Consider the following 26556-nt stretch of genomic DNA (forward strand, 5'->3'; position numbering starts at 1 on the left):
CCAACATTTATTTAATTTTTGTTTTGTTTCTATTTGGCTGCCCCAAAAAATACTGATATTATAATGCAAGGCTGAAGTACTATCTTCTTTATTTTATTTCTTATTCTATCTATTGCACTTGCTTACATTGTAAACACACAGGACACCATGTCAGAATGTGAACTAAATACTCCCAAGAGAGCCACCTGTGACCTTAAGCCACTTTGTAAAGGTTTATTTTCACTCTTGACGCCGATGACACAGACCAGATGTCAACACTCTGGTTTACTGTTGGACCGTGTGGTGTGGGGTCTGTGCGGAGGTGCTGGTATGGCAGCATCTGTCACTAGTGTTTGTGTGGCAGGGCCCCCACTAGTGTTTTATTGTCTGAGTGACCACACTGAAACATAGGAAGTAAATCCTCACGTTTAAAATAACAATATACCATGAATGGTGTCTCTGGTATTTTTCAAAAGCCCGGCTGAGACCAAAAGGAACAAGCTTAAATAAAGATCTAAAACAAAATAAGATGTGTAAAATGTAAAAGAAAATAAGTTAAATAGATGAATAATGAATTAAAAAAGAAAATGTGTTGCGTGTGTGTATCAGAGAAATAATTTACAGAAATTAATCAACGCAACTACTTTCACATTTCGAAAAAATTATCATCAGAAATGCCGAAAACTGAAGCTTTGAGTGGAGCAACCATAGACATATATAAAGGACATATAACTTTTATATATGTCTATGGGAGCAACCCATTTGAGGATTGAGAAAGAGTATGAAAAGACAAACAAAGCGTCAAAATAAAGACTAAAGATATGTATCCAATTACTGGAAATGTCCGTGATTGTTACATTATCGTACTGTTCGTACTTGTTACTGTTCTCTTAATTTATCTTGAAAAATATCAGCACTTTCATGCAGCTGAAGCAAATATAATTCACAATAATATCAGCGTTTGCTTTTGTGTCAATAAATTCAGAGACCGTAGGTTTAACTGGATGTGATTGTCAACAACTGCCAATCTGTTTTATTTAGACGGGCAACTTTTTATTATCATTATAAGTAAGTCGTTTTTACAACATTAAACACTTCAATGTGATGAAGTTTCTGGCTTTTTTAAACTTTTTTTTTTTATTTAAAATGCAACGTAAATATCCACGCAAACAGAATCCTTGTTGAAATGGCGCACAAATAGCCTACCTATTAGAAATGGTTGGATGTTGAGGTTTCGGTGTCCTTGGCCAGCGGGTGGCAGCGGAGCTCCATCACGCGGAGGCACCATCCTAATAAACGGACATGGCAACGTCCGTTTATTAGGATTCTGAATCCGCTCGTCACCCTCACAGATCATCACTTTCTTACTTACTAAATCATGTTTGAATAGCGAGGCTGTCAGCCCGCGTGCCAAAACACCACAACCAACCTTAAAAACACACTATTCTTATTTATCTCACACACACTTTATTATTGCTATTAATTTAACGTTACATACCCGAATAAATACTTGGTTAGTAAATGTATTCAACTCGGGTGTGTTACACGCGTATTTGTTGCAAACGCACAAGGAGGGAGTCAATGAGTGAGTGTCATTTTGGACCGTTTGGTTCTCTCCATCTGGCAACCTGCGCGCAGCCTCCGGTGCGCGCGTCAGGACACCGACTCCGTGCGCCCTCCGTGCGCCGCGGAAATGCTCAAAAGGCACCAGCTGAAAGCTCTGGTGAACGAGCGGCTGGAAGCCGCTGCTGAGGCAATATTCCGTATCTTTGAGACAACCATCAGAGACTATGAGGCGATCGTTTTGCGGTCAAAACAGGAGGTGGACCAACAACAAAGCCGGCTGGCCGCGTGGAAAGGTGAGCTAAACGTCTCTGGATAGAAACCCGATTACATCAGAGAAGAAAAACCTTCAGCCGGGCCACTCCTTAAATATTCGTTACAGGAGACAGCAGACAGCGCCATTTTGCATCCCCAGAGAGGGGGGGGGGGGGTGCAAAATGTCTGTCAATGGCAAAGTGTACCACAAAACATCTTTGTTGAGGCTTTTTTTTTCTTTCTCATGTGTGTTACTATTCAGGCTCTGTGCAGCTCTCTGTCCGGGAAGAGGCCTCTTCCCCTCCCTCTGAGCAGTGTCCCTTTGATAAGAAGACTGACCTGTATGAGGATGACCAGGAGCCCCCTCGGACTAAAGGGGAGCAGCAAGAGCTGTGGAGAGCTCAGGCAGCTCACAACCAGCAGGAGGAAGCGGACACAAAAGACTCTATGTTCAATATAATTTATATGCAAAGGCCAGATGACAATGCACAACAGTTCCCACACGATAACCCTGAGGCTGCAGAGAATGCGGAGCCCACCAGCTCCCACGCACAGTTGAAATCAGAACCCGATAAAGAAGTCCGTGATGCATCAGAGCCAACCAGGGACTGCCAGATGAGTGAAGTAAGTGAGGATGCAGGGAGAGTCTGTGGAGGATTTGACTCCGGTGGAAACAGGAAGAAACCCTGGCGAGGTGGTGACGAGACAGCAGACAGGCCGCACACCTGCAGCATCTGCAACAAGAACTTCCGGATTAAATCCATTCTAACTCGCCACATGAAGACGCACACGGGAGAGAAACCTTACAGTTGCGGCGTTTGTGATAAAAGCTTCATCCAGCGCTCCTATCTACACACTCACATGAATTCTCACTCTGGAAAGAAACCACACACGTGTAGTTTTTGTGGCAGAGGCTTCACACAAGTGGGAAACATGAACGCGCACATACGGATCCACACAGGAGAGAAACCTCACAGCTGCACCGACTGTGGTAAAAGTTTTAGAGAGAAAGCAGATCTCATCAAGCACACAATTATCCACACTGGTGAGAAACCTTACGTTTGCACTGTATGCAAGATGAGATTCAGCGCTCAGTCTAATTTAACACGCCACACGAAGACTCATTCAGGGGAGAGGCCGTATAGTTGCTCCTCTTGTGGGAAGAAATTCATTCGACGCTCCCATTTACTTATTCATATGAAGACTCATGCAGTGGAGCGTCTCTAGAGGTTATAAGATGTGCTTCTTTGTGGTATTTATTTGATAATATCCCATACGGAGTTGACAAGGAATCACATTAAAAAGGATAATTGTATGAAATAAAAACATTTTGTAAAGACCCATTAGGAGGCGTGCTGCTAATCAACAACCATAAATATGTATATAAATGTTGTATAATTGTACAAATCTTTATATTAAAAAAAATAGTTTGCTTATGTATGGTTGCAATTCTTTTTTTATGTATATTCAATAATATTTCTTGGGTTGTTTTTAATTTTTAATTTGGCTTTGGATCATTTTTTGGCCAAATGAGCTGCTTTATGAACGGGTTATTTGATATATAGTTTTGTACTGTAAAATACGAGTAACAAAAAAGTAACAAAAATGTGGTTGAATGCAATCCTCAAATTCTTTTTACTCTAATGTTAAAGAAATAAACAATGGGGAGGAATAGAGCAAAAACAACCAATGTGTACATTTCAATACGTTCAGTTTACCTGCTGAGACAATTAAAACATGTGTTATAGTTTGTAATAGTTAATTGACTAAAAACTCAAATCACAAGATGTGTAGTCAAACAAGCCTGCGTATGATTGTTATGCTTATGAAGTGGATTGTAGGAGTTTGATGAATTCATTAAATTGCTGCTCCTTTGAAAAAAAAAATACATTTTTCATAAAATATATATCTTACCATGTCTTTGTTTAGTTAGGGTTAACTGACACTAGTAAATTGAGAGATAAGGAATTGTGTAACTGCAACACAAACATATCACACCGTCAATGTTTAGTATATGACCAGAACTTTGGAACCAGGAAAAGGCCAACCCTCCTGCAGCACCTTAGATACTATCTATTCATGATACAAGACAAAGACAATTCAATTCAATTCATTTTGTACAGCCCAAAATTGCAAATTACAAATTTGCCTCAGAGGGCTTTACAGTCTGTACACATACGACATCCTCTGTCCCAAAACCCACCATCGGCACAGGAAAAACTCCCCAAAAAATGAAAAAAAAACTTTCAAGAGGGAAAAAAAAGGGAAGAAACCTTAGGAAGAACGTCAGAGGAGTGATCCCACTCCCGGGATGGACAGACTACACTGGATGCTATGTGTACAGAATGAACAATGTATAATACATGCAATTCCTATGACAGAAATGATTCAAGTAATTGTGAGTAGTAAGCCAGGCGCACAGCAGGACCACTGCAGGGGCAACCGCCATCAGATAGAACCACCCTCCACAGAAGCCTGTGGGGAGGGAGAGCACAGAGACTTTAGGAGAGGGTAATGTTGGTTAATGACAATCCGCAATCCAACAATAAGGTTAGTAAACGATTTATATCAACCCTAAATTCTGATTCTGATTCTAAACAGCCCAACATATGATATTGCAATAATTTCCTAATACCCATCATGCTGGGTTGAACTTATTTATCAGCGATATTCACTGGGTGAACTAATTCAACCTTATTTATCACATGTATATACTCTGCACTTTATCTGCTTTCTTCTTCTGGCACATCTGGTTAGATGCTAAACTGCATTTGGTTGCATCAGTACCTGTACTGTGCAATGACAATAAAGTGATCATCTAATCTAAAAAAAAAGATATTCCAAATTTATGCTGCTTCACAACGTCAGAAATTGAATTAATACTGGCTTCAAGGAAATCTACTATGTCCGTTTTTATCATGCAAAATGCATTTTGTGGCATAGTTAAGGGTCAACTGAGTAGCCTATGAGTACAGAGCTGCCCTTTGTTGTGGCTTAGTCTACCAGGGTGATTCTGGAAGTCCAAACATCTATATGGATGCATATTGAGTTAAACAGACACGAATAAACAAAAAACGTATTTAAAGGCATGACTGCATCATTACATTAAACACATAAAATATAAAATGATAACAATAGTATATAAATTACTGTCCTTGATGCATAAATGTAATGCATTCTTTACGAATGGTTTCTTGTTTAAACGTGTACACGACCAAATCATCCCTAAAACTGCTACATATGAGAAGTGGAAATAAATAATTCACCTACTTTTCCGCGTCTCTCGCTTTCTTGTCTTGGCGGAAGTGCAATGATGTAATTTCCGCTGCGCGAAACTGAACTTTGGCGCCACATCTTACAGCTCGGAAGAGCCCTTCAGCAAGAAAAGTATTTAAACATGGAAGAAACCCGGCAGTAAAGAAATTAGATGCACCACCACACCGCAGGTAGTGGAGAAGCACAGCCGTGTCAAACGAAGCGGAATAAGCTCCCCTCGTCAAGCTCTCCGTTGGCAACACGGTCGGTTAAAACGGTTATTGCTAACAACTCGTTTAACGCAGCTGTGGTGGTTTAGTCCGTCGCCATGAACAGGACCAAACTAAAGAAAAACAAGGTGAGTGCACGAGGTCTGTCCAAACTCAGCTGACTACCGAAGCAGCGACATCACGAGAAGGTTAACGGTGACGTCACCGGACCAGCCTTTCATCATCCGCATCTACGTTTAAAGTTGCAGCCTGACACCGTTTACTACGTCTGCAGTCCGTGATTGTGTGGTTTAATATATTACGATGAACCGGTGTTTATTACTGGCCAGCTTGTTCTAAAGTCCTAAAGTCTAAAGTCCTAAAGTCGGAAATGTCCAATGGGAGGTTCTGTTTCAACTTGGTGTCTTGTTGAACAATGCTGGTAATGTTGTCTCGGGGTTTCAGACAGCTGACCTGTGGGCTCAGAAGAACATCTCGACCTACTTTTCCTCTCAAAACCAACAAAGGGTACTTTGTCTTTTTGTATTCCTCCTGCTGGTTTTATTTATTATATTATACACGCTGCTGATTTCACTTGGTAAAATGAATTACATAACAATAACATAAGTCAAGTGATATAATGGGGATAATAGTTTCGACCAGAATAAAAAACGTATGACCAAATAAGGATAACAATCTAATGAAGGATAAAGGATTCTCTCTAATGGGGCTGTTGGTTTTGCTCTTGTTAGCAGAACTTTCTTCTATCTTTTAAACTCAACACACCTCTTTAAGTTGCTTCGTTCAGGGATGTTTCTGGTTGACTCATCTTATTTACTTCATCATCATCTCCTTTTTACTTACTTGTCTCTTTTCTAGCCTTTTACATTTCTGTGCACTTTTCCGTTGGCATTGCAATATTGTATTTCTCTCTTATCTCTCTATTTGCACAAACGGTGTAACTCATTTTTAAGTAATGTAATGTCTCATTTGACTGTTTTTAGGCATTGTCCACTTCCCCAAAATCCACCGGCACGGCATTTGCAAGGACTGAATCTCCAATCAACGATGGTGAAACCCACACGTTCGGATCCCGTTCACCCTTAAAGAGGAGTGTCCTTGGGGACCTTGAAAACTTCCTGCCCTCCTCGCCCGATCTTCTCTCTGTGCCCGAGACCCCCACCAGTCAGATCAGGGGGGCGTCCCCGTCGTCTTATAGAAATCCAGGTCGCCCGAGCCCCCAGCCCAGCAGCGAGGAGAGCCTGCAGGAGCTCTGCCAACTGTCCCCCATCTGTCGTAGTCCCCGCTCCAGAGGGCAGAGCGTGCGGATAGTTATGACCCAGGAGGGAAGAAAAACCAAGCGGGAAGAGGGATGTTCTGGCTCGGTAAAGCGCGTCATCAGCCCCCCTCAAGACTCCAACGATGCCAAGAGACGGAGGAATGTCGATGTGCACGCTCAGAGAACTGCGCACTGCCCCTCGGGTAGCGATCTGACTGTAGCGGGGCCACGGATCGGTGTTTCGAAGACTCCTCATTTGCTAGGTGACCAGCGTGAGAGGTCAGAGGGTCACAGCGGAGGTGTCGATGTGGTCTTCAATGAGAACAAAGATGATTTTGCAGAACAGAGAAATGACGACGCGAAAGATTGTGGTTTTACAGGGATAACCGAGCAGAAAGCTGCTCAGGTGCAGGATACGCTCGCTCTTACTGCTCACGCGCACAAACCTCGCGCTCAAACACCCACAACGGCTGCAACAAAGAGAAGCGAACCAGAGGCCAGAGCCACAGTAACGGCAATGACCCCATCAAGTGAAACTGGAGCGCATGTGACATCAGGTCAGCAAGCTGGAGGTACACTCTGTTTCATTACTTTCATTGGCACTTACTACATGTACATAATTGTATAGTTTTTTTTAATATAAAAACTACATGTTAGCATGGCATTAATAATATATTAATACAATAGACATGCAGCTTTATTGTACATCCTTTTTCTTTCCCCGCTCAATTTTGTTTTCCACACAAAAGCAGATAAAGGAACGACGGCATCGTGTCCTGTGGAGGGGGTGTTGGACGAGAGCTGGTTTGCAGAGCAGATGGGTGACGCTGTAGTCACAGATGATACATCAAAGAAACCCCGGTGAGAGACGCCTGAACACACAGCTTTGGAGGATTTGGCTGCACAGTTTGATTAGGTCAGGTGATGGTAAAATAGCTCATGTCAATAGTAGACGGGGAAAGATTCACTTGACTTAAGAACCAATGAGTTGAACTCATTCTTGAATGTAAACTAGTGTTTGCATTCATTTCAGATTTTTAGAAATGCAGCATGGCAGCTGATTGAAAGTAACACATTCCTATATGACGTTCTCTGCGTTCGTACAGGAAGGTGCCGGACCATGTGATCCTTTGCGGAGGTCCCAACAACCGCTACTGGGTTTTAGATGTGGACGAGAGGCCTGGCCTCAAAACACTGACCGTCTCGTGCTCCAAATCCTTCCATCCAACTGAAACGTGTCTGTTAAGAGACGGATGGTGAGCACCTCTGTTCTTAACATTGTTATTCAGTTACCTATTTTCATCGTGGTATACGTCAAACTTTTATCCACAACGCCCAGATTAGTGGTGGTCGCACAGAATTGTCCGTCATTGTCCGTGTTCCTTTACAGTTCACATGTTTGTGTGTCCTTTGTCTCATAACGGTATAAAACGGTCATTCCTTTGGTATTTCCAGGGAGATGACGCCTGTTTGTTGTGGTGATGTGGTGCATCTAGAGGGCCGCTCTGGTGGTGGATCCCTGGTAGTGGACAGAGAGCAGGGCTTCCTGGTTTTACTCCCCGATAGTCTTCTCTCAGGTACGAGCATCTCTAACTCCATCCGCTGTATGAGACAAGCCGTACTGGGAGATATGTTCAAGGTAAAAACACAATTAATGTCAGTACCAGTGTTGTGTTTTATATTGAAGGTTTCTCTTCAGTTCTCCTGTTTGTTTTTTTTCTCTTTGCGGTCATGCAGAGTTTCGACGGCGGCTCAAAGCAAATGCTGAACGGCACCATGGTCCATGAAGTCTTCCAGAGAGCCGCTACAGCTAAAGATTTTTCTTTGGCGACACTTTCTAGAATGGCTGACCAAGCCCTTTGTCGACCTCAGTACCTGGGAGACATGTGAGTTTTTAGACTTGTATATATTAAAAAATGTGATGTATCCACTTGATGTTTCTGTGCATATTCTTTGGCTCATTATGTTCATCTTCTGTCCATTGATCTCTAGGTACAGTTTGGGTGTCAGCCAGGAAGAGATGAAGCAGGAACTGCAGGATTATCTGCCCTCACTGGAACATTGGGCAAAGGAATACCTGAGCTCCCCAACACCAAAATCCATCAGCCTAAAAATGTGTGTAGACACACACACACACACACACACACACACAGTTCGAACAACATTTGCTCACACAAGTTAATTAGCTACCAGAGTATCAACCTGATATTTTATGCACGTATCTTGTATTAATCTGTGTAAAATATATTGAATGCATAATTACCTCACACCGCGTGCATTAGGTTCTCCTTGCTTTAAAGAGCTCTTTATGCGTCCATCTGTGTCTCCATCGACTCAGAAACGGCAGCGCGCCGAGCAGATGCCAGGATGCGGCAACCGTTGTCACGGTAGCAGAGCTGGCGGATATAGAAGAGAACGTGTGGTCACCACGATTCGGTCTGAAAGGGAAAATCGACGTAACGGCACGGATTCGAATTCAAAACGCACGAAGCGGAAGTCGCAGCACGCCGGAGGAGAGGACCGTTCCCCTGGAGCTGAAGACGGGAAAGGAGTCAAACTCGATAGAACATCGCAGTCAGGTCGGTGGATCGGGTTCGGCTCCACTGGGTGGACGTGCATATCGGACCACGAAAAGGAAGGATTACACAGCTTGATTCAACTTGAACGACGAGTGTTTTTTTCCTGTGTAGGTGATTCTTTACACTCTGATGAGCTGGGAGCGATACAACTCTGAAGCCGGCTTGCTGCTTTACCTCAAGACTGGTCACCTGCACCCCGTAGTGGCCAGTCACATGGACCGCAGAGGTATCGCGCTCCCACATGAGCTCTACCACACAAGTTTTAAACAATCATACAAATACATTGTAGAATCTTAAGCACGTCAGGTTATTTTTTCAATTATGCTGCTGATCTTAAAAAAAACATAAAAATTGACTTAACAACAAAAATGGCAAAATCACGGCTGTCTCATTTGTTTTGTCCACGTATTGTATGCTAAGTAGATATAGTATGGATAAGTATTTGGTATTGGCCTATATCATTTTGTATTAATACATTGTTATTTTACACAAGAATTTTGACATCCGTTCGTGGCGGCATCTGCCACCCACCCCCTTTATTGCTGAACTCTCTGTCTCAGAGCTGCTGAAGCTGAGGAACACCCTGGTTCATCACATTCACAACTGTGTGGAGAAAGAGGCCAAGCGCAGCCGGCTGTCTCAACTTCCCGAGATCCTGACAAACAGACGAACCTGCCAGTATTGTCCTCAGAAGAGAAACTGTGCTTTGTACGAGAGGTAATGTTCTTTTGATCTCATGTGACACATCAGTTTATTCAATAAGCTAATTGTAGTTAATTCAAGAATGGATGGAAGAATTGTCTCATTAAGCTATCGTGTCCTCCTTTTTTCCACTTCTTCTCGGTTCGCCCCTGTCCTCACTCCTCCTCCAGGGCGGTCAATGGCGGCTCTGCCGACGTCTGCGAGGACGTTGTGCGTGACTTCCTGCAGCAGGAGACGGGTCACCTGATCCCGCCACATCTAAGCTACTTCTCCCATTGGCTGCTGCTCTGCTGCCTGGAGGCTGCCAGCATGGAGGCCAAGAACGGCCGAAAGCGTGTGTGGCTTCAGACGCCCGAGGAGAGGTAGAGCATGTCAACCCTCCCAGAAAAGCACGCGTGTGCGTGTAGAATGCCGCCCCTTCGTACGACATGTTACCGTAAAATCACAGTGTTTGTTTCATCTGACCTGCGTCTGCAGTGAGAAGACTGGGAGCTGTGTGGGGAATGTGCAGCTCAGCGGCCCGGTGGCCGTGCGGTCCGAAGGGGTTTTCCTCCATCGTTTCCAGCGAAGCAGCGCGGGTCCTCAGGAGGGTTTGGCCAGCAGCGGTTTGACCAGCGGGGATCGCATAGTTGTTAGTGACCAGGAAGGTCGACTGGTTGGTCTGGCAACAGGTTACCTGTGTGAGGTCAGCCGGACGTCGATCAGCTGCACTCTGGACAGGTGAAAGCAAACCCACGTTTCCAGCCATCAGAAAAACTACAGGACAGCAAATTGTTTCACTAATTCCATCTGCACATGCTTTGTTGTTTAATGGGTTTTATAGAGACCTGTCCAAGTTCAGTGGTGTGCTGTTTCGATTGGACGGCGATGAGGGCGTGGTCGGCCTCAGCACTCACCTCACCAACCTCTCCAGGCTGATGGAAAGCTGTCCGGACAGGTAGCTACAGTGAAGTACAGTAATGAAAAGTTGTGGTTGCATGGAACCTATCCAAAGGTCAAATCTAAACATTGCTAGTCGTGCATGAACTAATTGACCCCGAAGCCTTAAAGCTTTTGTGTTTGTGTAGTGATCGGCTGAGGGAGCTGGTTGTTGACCTTCGTCCTCCAGAGTTTATTCACAACCTCAGTTCTGTTCTGCCGAGGGAGGCCAAGGACACCGTGGCCAATATCCTCAAAGGTGACAACGCTACTCTGGTTTCTGCTCCGCCTCTTATTTTCTGTCTTTTTGTGTCTTGGTCAATACTATAAATGAGCCACTTGAAAAGGTATGCGTGTTCTGGATGTTTTTTACAGTTGTAGTTACATAACTTAAATCAATAGTAGAACATTCAACCCCTTGTTCAATAAGTCAAGGCGTGTGCGTGTGTGTGTGTGTGTGGGGACTGTCTGTACTCTGGTGTAATTTTACAATTGTGTGTGTTCAGGTCTCAACAAACCCCAGAAGCAGGCCATGAAGAAGGTGTTGTTATCTAAAGATTACACACTGATTGTTGGCATGCCAGGTACGGGCAAAACCACCACCATCTGTACCCTGGTAAGCTTCCAACTACGCTCTCAAGACCTCACCTACGTGCACATCATCTACTCCAAGTGAGGCCAGAGCTCTTAGCCATCTTCTTCCCATCATCTTCTCTTCCTCACCTTTTCTCTCAGGTCCGCATTCTCCATGCTTGTGGCTTCAGTGTGTTGCTGACCAGTTACACGCACTCTGCTGTTGACAACATCTTGCTGAAGCTAAAGCGCTTCCGGGTGGGGTTCCTGCGTCTTGGGCGGGGGCAGAAGGTGAGCGATGGTTTGATGGTTATTCAATGTGTTCATTGCAGCAGAGAAAATGATCATTTTTCACCATTGGATCATTGCAGGTGCTGAAGCGTTTCATCACCTCCTCTCGTGCTTGCTCTTATTTCTCTCTAATGGTCTGCCGTGCATCTACAGGTTCATCCAGACATCGTGCCCTACACGGAGGAAAGTGCAAGAAAGGATGGAGTTCACAGTCTGTCAGAGTTGGAGCAGCTTTATAACAAAGAGGTGGGGAGTTGGTTTGTGGAATATCATAATTGTAACTACTGAGTTAACTGCTTACTTCACACCTTTTTTAACATTTTGAAAAAAAAATGTAATAACCTGTGTGTGTGTGTGTGAGCAGCTGGTAGTGGCGACCACCTGTATGGGCATCAAGCATCCCATTTTCACACGTCGCCGGTTTGACTTCTGCATCGTCGACGAAGCTTCACAGATTAGCCAGCCCATCTGTCTGGGACCCCTGTTCTACGCCAAGAGATTTGTCCTGGTGGGAGATCACCAACAGCTGCCACCGATAGTACAAAATCAGGAGGCGAGGTACATTCTAACGTGTAGATGAGGTATATGTGGATAAATTGTTAAAGCAAAGAGCGAGTGGGCTTAAGGGACACTTCACCCCTATATCAATTATTCACCACGCGTTACCTTAAACTCCTCAAAACAATTTCCAAAACTCCATAGTGAATGAACAATATGAAAGAGAACTGAATCCTTGACTAATTGAAATAAATAGAAGCCATGTTTAACATAACATTGCAGTGTGCACGGACTCACAGCACACAAGCATGAGACCGTGTTTGAAATGGTACAATTTTGGGGAATTTTTTTTTATCCCTCTAGGTCACTGGGGATGGACGAGAGCCTTTTTAAGCGGCTAGAGCTCCATGGCGACGCAGTGGTCCAACTCAATGTACAATACCGGATGAATAGGTACACCTACACACACCGACGGCACTGCAGGCATGTGCTCTTGTTTATCATGAGCTCATCCATCAGACAACGAAAGTGATTCCCGCCACTGCATCCTGTTCAGTGTGCGCTCCGTGTTTCCAGGCAGATAATGTCTCTCAGTAACTCCCTGATGTATGAGGGCCGGCTGGAGTGCGGATCAGAGCGGACGGCCACGGCTCTGCTCGCGCTGCCCTTCCTGCTCTCGGTCCAGTCGCAGCTCGCCTCCTTCGCCAAGTCTCATCCGCAGCTCGACCTGACTTGGATCCATGCCACATTGTTGCCGAGCAGACCGGTTTGCTTCCTGGACTGCTCCATGGTTGGTTGAATGAGCGGCGCAACCTTTTATTAGCTTTGCGGTCAAAGGTCATCAGTCGCAGAAAGGTATTTTTGTGAGGAAGTCAATGGAAGTGCGCTGGACTTCTCTTGTAGGTGCCAGCGCTGGAGTCTGTGGAGAAGGGGGGCGTTAGCAATCACACCGAGGCTGCTCTGATACACAATTTGCTTTCAATGCTGATAAAGGTAAGAACATCAGTTGCTAAAGTATTGATAGAAGAATAGTGTTCTTAATTCAGTTGGGGTGGGTAGAGAAGTAATTGGTGCATCTTTTTTATCAAACTAACCCCTGCTTATTGTTCCTCCTCCAGGCCGGGTGTAGGCCCAGTGATGTAGGCGTCATCGCCCCCTACAGGCAGCAGTTAAAGAGTATCTCCACTCTGCTGCAGTCCTCTGCTTTCACCGGCGTGGAGGTGAATACAGTGGATAGATACCAAGGACGGGACAAAAGTGTGATCATTTTTTCTTTCGTCAGGAGCACCTCGGAGGAAGGAAACGTACGTTTTTCTCTTCCCGTTGACCTTTTTTGACTCTGCTTCTCTTCGCTCTGCCTGGATCTCTGTGTCCGTGACCATGCAAATCAACAAGGTGGAAACCTGAGCTGGTTCTCTGCTGTTTCTCCTCTCGTAGTTAGGAGAGCTGTTGAAGGACTGGCGTCGCCTGAATGTGGCCATTACCCGGGCCAAACACAAGCTGCTGATGGTGGGGTCCGCCACAACGCTGCGACGCTACGCCCCTGTGGAGAAACTGCTCAACCATCTGCAGCAAGAGAATATGATATCCTTCAATGGCAAAATCCTCTTTAACGGGATGACTGTCGGCGTTGACTCATTTATTGCAAAGTGCGTTACTAAACTGGTAACTGCAGAAGTTTTATTTTCAGTTCTGTACAGGAGAAGTAAGCTTTACATAAATGTAAAGCCTGCTGGACAACTGTGTTGCCAACCGTGTGTGAGGCTACAAGGCCGCATCCCAGCAGGTTTATAGTGACCTCTCTTACATGTCGTTTCCGTAGACCTAGAATACATAGAGAAGGGTATTTTTTTTTTTTCCTGAACCCTTCCTTCACATCATCCAGCTCCCCCAAGCGGCCCACCAGGTTCTACCAAGCGCGTTCCTGTGATGGAAGTACGTGAAGCCACGGTGGTGTTCCAGGTCCACGCGTCAGGGCAGAGATGTTACGCAAACTGCGCTCGAATGATCAATCTGAAGGGTGCGATCAGAACCATTGCAACCAGCTGATGGCCTGTAACTGGAGGTACAAATCACACAAGGAACGACACCCAAAGAGCCTGCTCCTCGTGAAGGGACCGTCTCTTCTCCGTACCACACTAGTTAAGAGTGTTTTTAAATCCCAGTCTTCATTATACAAAGCGCTCGCAAACAGCGGTGGCTTTGTGGTAAACAATTGAAATATTGAAACCTGAACTTAATCTTCAGACTGAACCTCAACAAGGTTTGTTAAAGATCTTTAGGCAACAGCTGCTAGTCTTAATGTTGATCAATTATAATTACATTTAATGCATCATTTTAGAAGTATCAATACTGAATTTCTATGTGTTTAAACAAGGTACTGGTCATTGTACACCTAAAATGCTTTTATACGATCTTGTACTGTATCTTTAGGATGGTTGAACTGTAACTAGTGGATTATGGTCCTGGAGTTAAGGGTCAGGCAACCCGCCAGCCTCAGCCAGAAATTAACTAAACTACGGTGCTTTTGACCAAACACCTCTATCGATACACTGACAATATTTATTTAGTTTTAATTATTATCTGTTGTTCAAGCTCTAACCCAAGTGCATGTATAAAAGGTGTGTGTTTCTTGTTCAGTGCTTCAACACTGGACTTTATACGTACTTGACAGTACTGTTTTGATCTGTGAATGGACCACATTAACCTACAATACTACAGAAAATAAACAACAAACTGGTACATAAATACTTAGTTTATCCGTTAACAACATTGTACTGTTGGTAAGAGTAAAATCTAACGCAAAACCGAAAGGTACCTGGTACAATAATAAGCTCCAAGAATATGAAGGAAACCACAATTCAGAAGCAAACCTATTAAGCTCTGTGCTACTTTAATGGTGATTTAACTGGTTTAAGATTTTAATTATTAAGAGTATTTGAAAACCAAAACAACCTCTGATTTTACATGTTTTGTCTGTATTTTGTTACTACTGAGATTCCTGCTATTGTGTTATAAGAATAAATATTATCGTTATTGTTGTTTCTTTTCCGTCCTGTAGTCTGTTTGCATGCTTATGTCTTGGTATTAGATTGACCATTCTGAAACAATACATTGTTTAGAGCTTTATTTAAGTTGACTCATTATTTATATATTTTTTAAATCATAGGACAAAGCCTGTTTTGAAGGTACACAATCACTACCCCCATCCACCCAAACCCTCCTGTTCTGCGTGTGGCTACAGGGTGATCGTTCCCTGCAGCACCGTGACGGACTCTCCGAATATGTTTATTCTGCCGTCAGGTCGAACTTCCAGTTGCAGCTCTCCGCCTCGACTGGAGCACTGGTACGCTACACAAAGGGGATAAAATGTCAGCAACACCTGATACTAAGTTATTCACACACACAATACTTTGCCTCTGGCTTAGTTAAATGGCCTTGGATTAGAGGAAGAGAAGTTGCTGATCAAACCAAATATTAATTACCCAGCATTTTATTCTTTCCCAGTTTGTTAGACCAGTAGCTCCCCAGCACGGTGTGGGCAGAACCTTTAGGGACACAAAGGGCAACTTCACTGCATTAGTGCTTTACATGTGACCCTACACGTTTTCGGTTCTTTTTGACAGAACGTACTTTACCATTTAAACAATTTGCGACATAATATACACTCTAACACAACAAAGACTGAGTGTGCAGCCACTGGAGGAGTCGTACCAGTGACGGGATCCTCAGGGACGCCGTTCCATGGAGCAAAGTATCTGGAGTAGAAGTCGTATCCAGGCTGAATTTCCGGGGATCCTTTTGGCGGATAAAGAATTGAATATTGATGTCTCAACAGTGTTCCGTTAACGTGACACATTCGTTGGCTAATTGGTGTGAACCCTTCAGTAGACATCATGCAACATCTAGACAAGCTAATAAAGGGTTTGTAAGTTAAGGCATCAGACGACTGTCACTGATTTCTTTGAAGACTGTTACCAATATCATTTTACAGCATATGATCATAAAGCTGTCAATCTCCGCCCTGGTCTAACTACTTTTTAGCTAGTATTACCTTTCATGGTGATGATTAGTCCTTTGACTCTTCCACTTGTCTCACTGCGCTGGAGAGCTACGGGGTCGACCTTCAGGCTGGTTAGGACTGACCTGCAGGAGACACACTTTCAGCACATAAGCTTGCCACTTCAACATGTGAGGAGTTTAGGAAGCACTTGTCTACGTGTGAAGATGGATACATATTATGCTGTATTCCTGTGTGTGTGTGTGTGTGTGTGTACAACCTGTCACAGCTGTCAGACAGTCGAACCAACAGTTTTTTAGTTTGGGCGCAAAGATAAACATCCTGGATCGGGTGGTTTCCAACTGCAGCCTTTATCACACATGCAAGAGCAGAGACAAAGATCAGTACACACCCACACAATAAACACAAACTATACAGATGCAGATCATAAAACTGACCTTGATGACGTCTCTGAAGTCATTTGCATCCTGAGACGAAGGGTTTTAGAAGGAAATCTGTTAGAATAATTGCTTTTTGTTCTTTGAAATAGTGAAAAACGTTCTTGGGAAAACCTTGCTGTGCTAATGGAGCAGATTTCAGTTGTGCTAAAAGCTGCGGCTGCATGTTAGATTAATGTTTGGTGGTTTCAGTTTTGTAGGTTTCTGCTTTCTTAATGTGATGCTGATTAAGGAGAGAGTGTTTGAGTGTTTTCTTAATATGAATAAACATTTTGAGACGAATGATTTGTTTAACCTATAATTGTATTATGTGTTTTTCTGATCACACACCTCCTGGGTGGGTGGGTTGAGAGGAAAGTCCATGACGTACCCTTCCCCCTGCTGGGTGACCGCCAGATCACCACTCCTTGTCTCAAACACCAGGTTAGGATTCACGTTCTCTGACAGACGCAATAAATACAAAGCAAAAACAAAGAACATAATGTTGGCTAAAAATACTTGTATCCAGCTCTACTGTGTATTACGTTATCGTCAGGCTAATCATTAGAAAGGGTTTCAAATTCCTCCTAGTTAATGAGTTTTTATGTGTTTGTCTTTTCTCGGGTTCCTTATCAAGACAATGCGATAACTGGATTATAACAGAAAAGGTACTAAAATATGCTGTTAGTGTCTGTGTGTGATTGTTTTGTAACTTACTCTTATGCTTGAACAGCACCGCGGCTGAGGCCAGAGTGGCGTGACCACACAGGTTAATTTCAGTCGTTGGTGTGAACCATCGCAGTCGGAACCTTGATCCTGTTAATCACAGGTTTAATTTAGCAAATGTTCACCTCAATCCAGACCAGGTGGTGGAGAGAAGGACATTAAGAAATTATTCAACTGTATGTACTTTTATTTCACTGTATATATGTGCACTGTGTAAATGTAATAAATGTAAGAACATATTCAAGGCATACCTGACAATAATACATGGCTCAGCAAATACTGAAAGACTTTTTTGACCAAATATTTCTTTAAATATTCTTTTAAATATAAATAACTTTACAGATTAAACACCGTGATGACCACGAGGCTCTATTCTATTGGCCACTAGCTGGTATTTATGTCTTTATTGCTTGCTCAACATATTCTTTTTATCCCCGTCCTCAAACAGCTTCAATAACAATACATAGGCAGTGCATTGGTAATGGTTGTAAAAACGCAAGGTTTAATCACATAATGAAATAATAACATAACATGATAATCTAATCTGGTATCTTGTATCAAGAATAAAAATATATGAAACCCAATATGATCTGACCTGTGGTAAAGTTTTCAGAGGGGTTGACTCTGGTAATGAAAGCTGTTTCTGACAGGTTCATTTCTGCTGCTATCCTCTGATACAAGTCATCTCTCAGTTCCTATTGGAAACACATACATAATACACAAACATATGTGTTTTGTTTTGAAATGCAATCATTATACAGTGACTATGATTGAAAAAAAAAAGATTATGTTTATACAACAAATTGTGTAATAATGTGGCTTACAAGCGACAGAAACTGGTGAATTTTACTTACTGAAAATGTAATATTAATCAATAAATGAAGTAGTTTTGAGCCTTGAATAAAAACTGATATCACTGAAAATGTAATAGGTGGTTTAAGTCATTATGAACTACTTGTAATCCTAAACCTAATTTGTACTCACATGCATTAGAGGACAAATTGCTGCAGGGTTTCCCTTAAACGGTAAATTAGTAAAGGCATCGAGTATGTACACTGGAATCTCCATTATTATTAGCCAAGAATATTAAAGTAACTTCAAATGAAAAGAGTCACAGTGGAAATGTTGACCCAGTCGACTCGCTGCTGTCGTTGGACTTTACTCTCATTCTGTTTGGTTTCAGCAGGCGCCCCTCAGCTTCCCTTTCTGGCAGGCTGTCAAATGATTGACCTTTGTTTTCAGCAGCACGAGTGGTGTTTAGACCCTTTGTCTATAATCTTAAAGGAGTTAGTCATTGTCGTGTAAAGCAACAAGTTGATGGGTGACTAAACTGTGGTTCTGACAGTTTAAAGTATCTTTTAGTGCATGTTAAATCTGCATTTTTATGGTTATATTTCTCCTCACAATTTCTAATATCTAAATTAACATTGTGTAGAATAGATAATAAGAAAAACGGCCCAGCGTCATAGTTCTCTGCCTGTGTAGAATATGAAGATGATGAAAAAGAAAAATGATGTATTCAATATATCGTTATATTAGTAATTGTCGCTATATTACAGTTCAGTGAAAATGCTCGTTTTGATCAAACTTTAATACACGTTTACACTTCTCCCATGACTCAGTATTTATTAAAAATACATTTTTAAAGCCCTAAACGTCATCTTCCCGTGTCCAAGTCTCGCGATAACAACATACCTGGCTGTTGGTAACGTTAGTGACACCTGAGGCTCGGGGCAGGAGACCGGGGACGAGAAGCGACTGTGAGATCATTTCAACGTTTTCCCACATTTATCACCGACATATGACAGTCTTCTGTGTGGTGATAACGGCTCATGTAGTCCAGTGACTGCGTGCGACCGCTGGGATAAAAAAAGAAGTAATCTGCCCGGGACGTTTGACCGCTGTCAGTGTCCTACTGTTAGCCACAGTTGCTAGCCGGCTAACTGCTAGCTACGTTAAGATTAGCATGTCAGCCCTGTTAAAAGACGTTATCATTGTTAGATGACCCAGCATCCAAGCTGACATGCGTTACCCTGTGGCTACACTAGAAGCTGTCGTCTCATCAAAGAGGAGATAACGTATCGCTATGATATGTTTGGAAGGGTCTTAGTAAGTTGAGGTGTGGTAACGTTAGCTCGCCAGGCTCTCGGTCGTCAACTCTTAACTGTGAGAAACGGTTTGAAGGTAGAAGTAACACACGTGAGGTTACCGTTTTTAATGGGGAGGTTAACGACAGCTGAAGAGGGGGGAGAGGTCGGGATGTGGGGGAAGAACAGCGCCCTTTCGCGTTAAACCAGAAGGCGTGACAGACTTGACGTTAGGCCAGGTGCCTGTGTTTTATGACTGTGTTATTGACACGTGATTTCCTGTGTCGCTGCTGTGTTTTGCTCCCCGTGGCAGTGAGAATGTCGTGTAATGAAGAGGGGTATGTGGTTCGGATCAGAGGACTACCGTGGTCGTGCACGCAGGAGGAGGTTGCCTGCTTCTTCTCTGGTGAGAACACATACACGTGCATGTGGAGTGGTACATGTATGATCGTATTAACACAAGTGGATATTCAGAAATGACATAAAACTACCTTTGGCTGTGCAATGTGTTTGAACATGTAAAACACAAGATGAAGTATTGCAATTGCACCTGATTATTTTCTATTGATTGTGGCCGTAAAAGAGAAACTATTTCACATTCTAAAGAAGTTGCACGAAAGCGATTTTTATGGGTCATGTGAGTGTAAGTGATATTTGACTTGAGTGTATTCAAGAGCCTTCTCTCCCTCTAACAACTTGTCTTGTGTCCAATGTATCAGTTAAAAGGGCATCCCACTCAATCTTACTACCGTTTCACAGACTGTGACATCGTTGGCCAAGTAAACGGAGTGTGCTTTACCTACTCTAAAGAAGGCCGTCCCAGCGGCGAGGCATTTATTGAACTGACGATGCCAGAGGATTTCAAGAATGCCCTCGCCAAGGACCGTAAATACATGGGACACCGTTACATAGAAGGTGAGCAACATAACATTAGGTATCAACTGAGTGATACGCCAGTGAGTGTCTTGTCTTTTTGTTTAAACATTCGTTGCATCATGAGAGGTTTTTGATGGAAAGAGTGCAACATCATCTGTTGCTGATAGTTCCCTGTGGAGATGTTGTTGCTTTTGTTTTCCGTGCATTTTGAAGTCTGCTTCTTCGCTCACCTTTATTGAATTGATACGTATTTTGTGTGCGACTTAAAACCAAACTCTATTACACAAAGTTGTTTAGCTTGAATGTCTTATCAGATCATGATTTGTGTGTTTCCCCCTGTATGTGTCTCTTTTTAGTGTTCAAGTCGAATCGTAGTGAAATGGACTGGGTGCTAAAACGTAGCGGCCCTGCTGACTACGACAGCTGCACCGGCTGCATGCTGCGACTTCGAGGCCTTCCGTTTGGCTGCAGCAAGGAGGAGATTGTTCAGTTCTTCTCAGGTGCAAAAACATTTGAACTTTTCTTTTAATAATCTGAGGAAATAGTGTACACGCATGGTGAAGTTTTTTGCCTGTGGAAACCACAGCGTAAGGGTGCTGACAAAACTACAGCTAGCTTTAAAATGTGCAAAAGAGCATCTTGGCCTGCAGTGCAGCGCAATCCAAAAAGATAAAGATAATTTTCAATGAAATAAGTCAAAGATAAAGTCCACTATTAGGTTAGGTGGATTGAATCGAGCAGTTTTCAAACAATTTCTCTATCGTCCCCAATAAGGAAATGGGATATGCGGCTCAGGAGGAAAAAACTGCATCCAGCTTATATTTTTTAAAGCACTCTGACTTTTTTTGTGTAGCCACTCTGAGTGCTTCTAGTTGAAGTCTCTGCCAAAGCTTTAAAGCCAGAAAAAAAGTGCTATATGGCCACTCGCCCAACTGCAATTCTGAATTTATCACCAAACGTGAATTGTAAGTATGCCTCTTACCGTGTTAGTGTTACACTTAATTTAACATGCATATTATGTGATCATCCCCTCTTAAAAGGGGTTCAAAGTTGTTACGGGCTGGGCCGGTTTGGCCGAGGGGAGACCGTTCTATAATGCTGATCCGGGGTCAGTACTTCTAAGATTATCACCATTTAATAACTATTATACGGCAGTGCCAATTCACCACTAATGAGTCATTATTTAGTTTACCTTAATTCAGTTGTGTATAAGAGAAGATATTTAGTCTGAATCCACTTAATGTTTTACTGACTCCAGGCCAGTATTTGCGTCATTCCCTGCCAAGCCCCGTACAACTTTAAAGAGATGCCTCTATTTTAAAGTCAGTTTGATTCAATACTGCAGTTGATATCTATTTGCCGTCATTGACGTGTATTAGTCCTGGTAGCTCCAGCGATGCAGTGGGTGTTGTTCTTTCTATTCTACACATCTATCAGTCTACCTACCGACCTATGTATTTATGTGTGCTTGGGTTAAAGGGTTGAGAATCGTGCCAAATGGGATTACTCTGCCAGTGGACTACCAGGGGAGGAGCACAGGGGAAGCCTTCGTGCAGTTTGCCTCAAAGGAGATAGCAGAAAAGGCTCTGGGGAAACACAAGGAAAGAATAGGGCACAGGTGGGACAGATGGGAAAAGGGACGGGCTGGACTGGGTTGGGCTTCTATTACAGTATTTAATGGGCGGTCATATTATAGTAATAATGGGATGGCTTCTGTAATGGTGGAATGATAAGCATGGGTTGGTGTAATGATTTTGGTAAAACAATAATAAAGTGGGTCAATTCATTGGGTGGGTCATGTGTTATTTATCAAATGATAAGGGCATGGGTTCAATGGATTTATGTATTGTGTTGTTGAATAATGGGATGATATATATAATCTGAAAATGAAAGCTGGCATGAGTGTTTAATGCTAGACACAGTTTAACTGTGTTAACAGTGAGCTTTAATGAACTTTTGGGTATATTAGATCATTTTATTGTAAATTCCATTTATACATTTTTTGTAAAAAAAAAAGCATTTTGAAAAGGGGGTTTTAGCATAGAGGTCAGTCAAGGCAGCCTCCACCATTATAGCTTCAAACCTTTTTTCTTCAGTTTTGTATCATTAAAATTATCAATGCGACACTTAAGGGCCGTTGAGGATTCCCTTTATTTTAATGAGAAGTTGGGTTGGTGTTAAAAATCCTGTGCGGCCCAGCTAATGACAATATTTTGTTGATGTTGTTCAGTCATCCAGAACCTCAGCTCCAAGAAAATAATATTTATCCTACCATTTAGAATACTTTTGGGTCTTTATCTCCTCTCTGACTGTGAAATGAATGTAACCTGAGCTGAGCCACTTCTTCCCCTTAACCCTCTCCTCTGCACCCCATGGGGATTTCATGTTGCAGGTATATAGAGATTTTTAAGAGCAATCGCAATGAGATCAGAGCCTACTACGAGCTGCCCCGGCGGGGCATGGCAGGTCAGAGACCGGGGCCCTATGATAGACCCATGATGGGGGGACCCCGTGGAGGGTTCTACGGGCCTGGGCCTGGCCGCGGCGGCGCTCTGATGGAAACCATGAGGAGTGGGGGGGGCTATGGAGGAGGTGAGCCGGGTTCTGTATCTATGCACGTGTGTACTTTTGTGGTTGAACTGAGAAGTTAGTGCTTTGTAGAACAATCTATTTGAAGCATACAGAAGCCTGTGTTTTTGCTTCAATATAGTGTCGAGAATTAAGTGAAGAAGAGTTCACATGTAACGCAGGTTTATCCAGCAGGCTGCAGACCTGCGACTCACAGCTTTTCATTTGCAAGGGCCTTCATGGCTTTCAGGTGTTGGTTGTAAAAATAAATGTCATCTCTGTATCAGATATTATGAAGACAATTGTTTCCATGCGGTGAACAACAGATTATTACCATGTTGGACTGTGATGTGAAGAATGAGACCTGCTTTGGTTTAATTATGTGTCCAGGTTACAGTGACTTTGACCGCTACAATGGTTTCAACAACTACTGTTTTGGCAACGGCATGTTTGATGAGCGAGTGAGGGGAGAGAGGGGAGGAAGAGGTAAAGTCCCATACGTATTTACCCCCTTTAAAGCCTTTTGAAATGCTGAATTAATGTGAAAGCCTAAATCGATCATTTGTTTGGATCTCCTGCTAAAAGCCCCAAATGTCTTCTAGTCGTTTATTTACATTTGATCATTGTTCACTTGACATGTTGTCTTTCCAATTATTAGAGGAGTAGGATTAGGATTGGTTTTGTAGAGCAACTATTTGACCTCAGCTTGTTGTCCCTCAGACTCCTTTTGACGATTTACAGTCATTCATACTTTCTCTAAACATTTGTACATTCTTCCTCAGCTGTTTTATTTAATCAATCTTGTTGTTGTTGTGAACCAAAACGCGTCTGTCTTCTAGCTTACTAAAGGTTACAGTGGTGATCTATGGGTGTGTTTGTGGCTCAGGGATGGGGGGCCACGGTTATGCTGGTCAAGGGGACGTTTACACAGGCTTCCACAGCGGCCATTTTGTCCACATGAGGGGTTTACCTTTCCGTGCCATAGAGGGAGACATTGCCAAAGTAAGTCCTCTCACTAACGTGTTACTTTTAGTCACTTCTCATGGACCTTTGATGAACAATGGGGCTCGATTTACTGCATCAGCAGGTTTTGAAATGTTTCGAAAACTGTAAATTTAGTTTCCTCCACTACAAGGTTCTTTAGTGGCATAGAACGCACTAGAGAGCCTTCCATTGAACTACCAAATGTACATATTGTAAGTAAGCATGTTAGTTCTAAAGCTTTTTGTATCTGGCTAAAGTTTCTCACTTATAAAGTTAGAATATTGTGACAATCATTGTTTGATCCTCCGTTTCAGACTTTCGGTCGACACCTTGTGACCTGTAGCAATCATTATTGCTACAGGTCACGAACTAGGAAGCCAAGATAACTTTCATCTTAATATGCAATTTTCATTTCCATTTTTTAGTATACATAAACAACATAATAAAAGTACAACATAGGCACTCCATACAAAAGAAATGTTGAATATGACAATTAGCAACAGGAGTGGATGTAATATTATAATAAAAGCATAAACAGTAATAGAGAAACGACTCGTAATGATTGTCATGAGACTAAATGTTTCTCTTGTAGTTCTTCTCTCCTTTGAATCCACTGAGGGTCCACATCGACGTGGCTCCTAACGGCAAGTCGACGGGAGAAGCAGATGTGGAGTTCCGCTCCCATGAAGATGCCGTAGAAGCCATGTCCAAAGACAAGAACCACATGCGTACGACCTCCTTTTTTTAACTCCTCAACTTACTGGTTTTTGTGACGCCTCTTTTTCACTTTACCTTCATGACACAAAACCACCTAACAGCAGCAGAAACACAAGTTGTTCAGAATGAATGATGGATCTGTGTTTTCTCCACAGAACATCGGTATATTGAGCTGTTCCTTAACTCCACAGCCAGCGTAGCAGTTGAAATGAGTGAGTTCCTATTAACAATAATGTTAATTCAAGTATAAATAAACAATTCGTGTTAGCTATTTTTGAACCCTGTCATTACTATCATGAGACATGTCCCCCTCCTATCTTTTTAAAACCGTCACAGGTCGTGGAGGTGGAGGTGGATACTACTACGGTAACCTGGGAGGGAGCGGAGGCTCACGGAGCTGCGGGCTGCGATGTTCTTACTGATGTCCTCCCACTTTTCCAAACCATCTTCACGTTCGTCTCGCCTCCATTCAGGCCACATTTACTCTCTTTTTTCTGGGCAAAGAAGCTGATCCCAAGTTGGTCATTTATTTTGTAAAGATTGTTCTGTTTATTGTTGTGTCATAATGAAACCTAAATTGACAACAGATCAGACTTAACAAGCACTATTATTACACCATTCCTTAAAGCATATGAAGGACAAAATAACTATATTGATTTAAGTGGCGGACATGTGCAACGCTTCATGAGATTTTTTGTTATATTGTAAAATAATATATATTTGTATTGTTATAAATTATATTACAGTATGTAATAGTTTTTCATGATTCACTCTCAAAAATATAATTTCTCCAGTGATTTTATGAAGAGAAATCAGTGTTTTGAAATGGTTTGTTTTGCGACCCCGGGGACACACATTTGTTTCTCTTCACATATCAGGCAGGATATGTTTTCAGTGCAGATGAGACGCAACCAAAGTTCCATCGAGATTTGGTGCAAAAGAAGAAAATAAACAACTTTTGTTGCCCTGACGAGATTGATCAGTCATTTAGAATCTAATCAAATGATTTTAACTGCTTGGACTCTGAAGGAGCGTTAAGTTGAAAGATGCTCTTTAGAAAGGTGGAGCAGTGAGAAGCTACGGCAAAAGATTCTCCAAAAGTTTCTCTAGGTTAGAAATTCTGATTAAAAGAAAGTTACTTCTTGGTTTATTTTGATTTAAATGCATTTTTAGTAGAACATTTGACCATCCTGCATTTCAGATCAGCTTTTTTGGTTTGAAAAATTTGATAAATGTGAGCCTATTAGTTTTTTAATGAATGTTTTCACATATTGCAGAATTTAAAACCAAGTTTATTTTATCCCACTCTTGAAGAGTGGGAAGCAAATAAAGTCTATATTTGAGCTGCAAGATCGCTTATGCAGCTGTTGTACATTTTGCATAATAAATTTTATATTTAATTCTTTCTGCCTCCCTGACTGAAATCACTTCTGAAAAAAGGTATTTATTATTACATTTTAATGTTAAAAGCAATAACTAAAAAGGAAATGATCTAAATCTACTGTAAATTGTTTCATTTGTATAACTGAGGTGTATAAATAGGTTGATTATTTACATTAAAGGAGAACAAAGATTCTCACTTTCACTTTCGAAGATATGTTTGCCCATCTGGGTTAAAGTGCCTCCTTTTGGGTTTAATTATAGAAGATGATGTTATGTAGTTGGGGAATAAAAAAAAAAGCACAAGCTAGGAGATATAATCAAATGTTGGAACATAATCTTACACGAAAAGTGTGACGTAGAAAATGATGTAATAGTCATAACATTTTCATAGAAAGTGGCATTGTTCAGTACGCCATAAAACTGTCTTAAAAACCATGACCTGACTGGACTATGAGAGGCAGCCGCAGAAGATCACTTGCTTATTCGGGAACGACATACAAACTCCCCACAGAAGCCAAAGAGCAGGTTTGACCAACGTCCTGTCAAAGTAATGTGTGCCACAAAAAAAGTCTAATATGTGATAGAAAACGTCTAAAAGAAATGGTATGATTTTACTGTCATAAGCTATTCATCAGGTGTGTTAATGTGGATTTAAATTAGAGTTGCTTTCAGAGAGA

At 42.3% G+C, this 26556-nt stretch overlaps 4 protein-coding genes and 1 long non-coding RNA gene across 11 annotated transcripts; 3 read left to right on the top strand and 2 right to left on the bottom strand.

Moving 5' to 3' along the window:
* Nucleotides 1–1544: 1544 nt before the first annotated feature.
* LOC120808839 (uncharacterized) lies at nucleotides 1545–3233 on the top strand. Its single transcript, XM_040162056.2, has 2 exons — nucleotides 1545–1838; nucleotides 2060–3233. Exons 1-2 carry the CDS (start codon nucleotides 1673–1675, stop codon nucleotides 3022–3024), a joined length of 1131 nt encoding a protein of 376 aa, XP_040017990.2. The 5' UTR covers nucleotides 1545–1672; the 3' UTR covers nucleotides 3025–3233.
* Nucleotides 3234–3285: 52 nt separating this feature from the next.
* LOC144385298 (uncharacterized) lies at nucleotides 3286–5569 on the bottom strand. Its single transcript, XR_013451511.1, has 2 exons — nucleotides 5068–5569; nucleotides 3286–4272 (listed from the first exon to the last, which is right to left on the bottom strand). It is a non-coding gene; the product is annotated as an uncharacterized LOC144385298 (long non-coding RNA).
* Nucleotides 5100–16841, top strand: dna2 (DNA replication helicase/nuclease 2). Of its 4 annotated transcripts, XR_013451508.1 has the most exons (26): nucleotides 5100–5410; nucleotides 5727–5789; nucleotides 6266–7112; nucleotides 7290–7401; nucleotides 7647–7796; nucleotides 7996–8179; nucleotides 8278–8426; nucleotides 8533–8655; nucleotides 8879–9119; nucleotides 9231–9345; nucleotides 9680–9836; nucleotides 9992–10183; nucleotides 10299–10541; nucleotides 10645–10758; nucleotides 10889–10998; nucleotides 11246–11355; nucleotides 11475–11603; nucleotides 11757–11849; nucleotides 11968–12161; nucleotides 12465–12554; nucleotides 12678–12891; nucleotides 13005–13094; nucleotides 13220–13405; nucleotides 13539–13685; nucleotides 13978–14166; nucleotides 15271–16841. XR_013451508.1 is itself a non-coding variant. In XM_040169135.2 (25 exons), exons 1-25 carry the CDS (start codon nucleotides 5381–5383, stop codon nucleotides 14029–14031), a joined length of 4137 nt encoding a protein of 1378 aa, XP_040025069.2. In that variant the 5' UTR covers nucleotides 5100–5380; the 3' UTR covers nucleotides 14032–15143. The 4 variants fall into 4 exon arrangements, 3 of the variants coding, with proteins under 3 accessions (XP_040025069.2, XP_040025071.2, XP_077941191.1); XM_040169135.2 differs by lacking the exon at nucleotides 15271–16841 and having other exon boundaries at nucleotides 13978–15143; XM_040169137.2 differs by lacking the exon at nucleotides 15271–16841 and having other exon boundaries at nucleotides 7293–7401; nucleotides 13978–15143.
* LOC120813043 (phenazine biosynthesis-like domain-containing protein 1) lies at nucleotides 15214–19603 on the bottom strand. Of its 3 annotated transcripts, none has more exons than XM_078085074.1 (10): nucleotides 19474–19603; nucleotides 17860–17959; nucleotides 17256–17354; nucleotides 16890–16999; nucleotides 16560–16589; nucleotides 16382–16470; nucleotides 16156–16247; nucleotides 15816–15899; nucleotides 15587–15649; nucleotides 15214–15452 (listed from the first exon to the last, which is right to left on the bottom strand). In XM_078085074.1, exons 2-10 carry the CDS (start codon nucleotides 17918–17920, stop codon nucleotides 15340–15342), a joined length of 741 nt encoding a protein of 246 aa, XP_077941200.1. In that variant the 5' UTR covers nucleotides 17921–17959; nucleotides 19474–19603; the 3' UTR covers nucleotides 15214–15339. The 3 variants fall into 3 exon arrangements, with proteins under 3 accessions (XP_077941200.1, XP_040025118.2, XP_040025119.2); XM_040169184.2 differs by having other exon boundaries at nucleotides 18960–19477; XM_040169185.2 differs by lacking the exon at nucleotides 19474–19603 and adding an exon at nucleotides 18249–18486.
* Nucleotides 18944–25900, top strand: hnrnph3 (heterogeneous nuclear ribonucleoprotein H3 (2H9)). Of its 2 annotated transcripts, XM_040169183.2 has the most exons (11): nucleotides 18944–19024; nucleotides 19665–19757; nucleotides 20111–20266; nucleotides 20584–20727; nucleotides 21707–21845; nucleotides 22620–22819; nucleotides 23186–23281; nucleotides 23682–23797; nucleotides 24372–24507; nucleotides 24652–24708; nucleotides 24833–25900. In XM_040169183.2, exons 2-11 carry the CDS (start codon nucleotides 19670–19672, stop codon nucleotides 24916–24918), a joined length of 1218 nt encoding a protein of 405 aa, XP_040025117.1. In that variant the 5' UTR covers nucleotides 18944–19024; nucleotides 19665–19669; the 3' UTR covers nucleotides 24919–25900. The 2 variants fall into 2 exon arrangements, with proteins under 2 accessions (XP_040025117.1, XP_040025112.1); XM_040169178.2 differs by lacking the exon at nucleotides 18944–19024 and having other exon boundaries at nucleotides 19584–19757.
* Nucleotides 25901–26556: the final 656 nt, after the last annotated feature.

This window comes from Gasterosteus aculeatus, chromosome 12 (assembly GCF_964276395.1).
Source record: "Gasterosteus aculeatus chromosome 12, fGasAcu3.hap1.1, whole genome shotgun sequence".
In the NCBI taxonomy this organism is placed as follows: Eukaryota; Metazoa; Chordata; class Actinopteri; order Perciformes; family Gasterosteidae; genus Gasterosteus; species Gasterosteus aculeatus.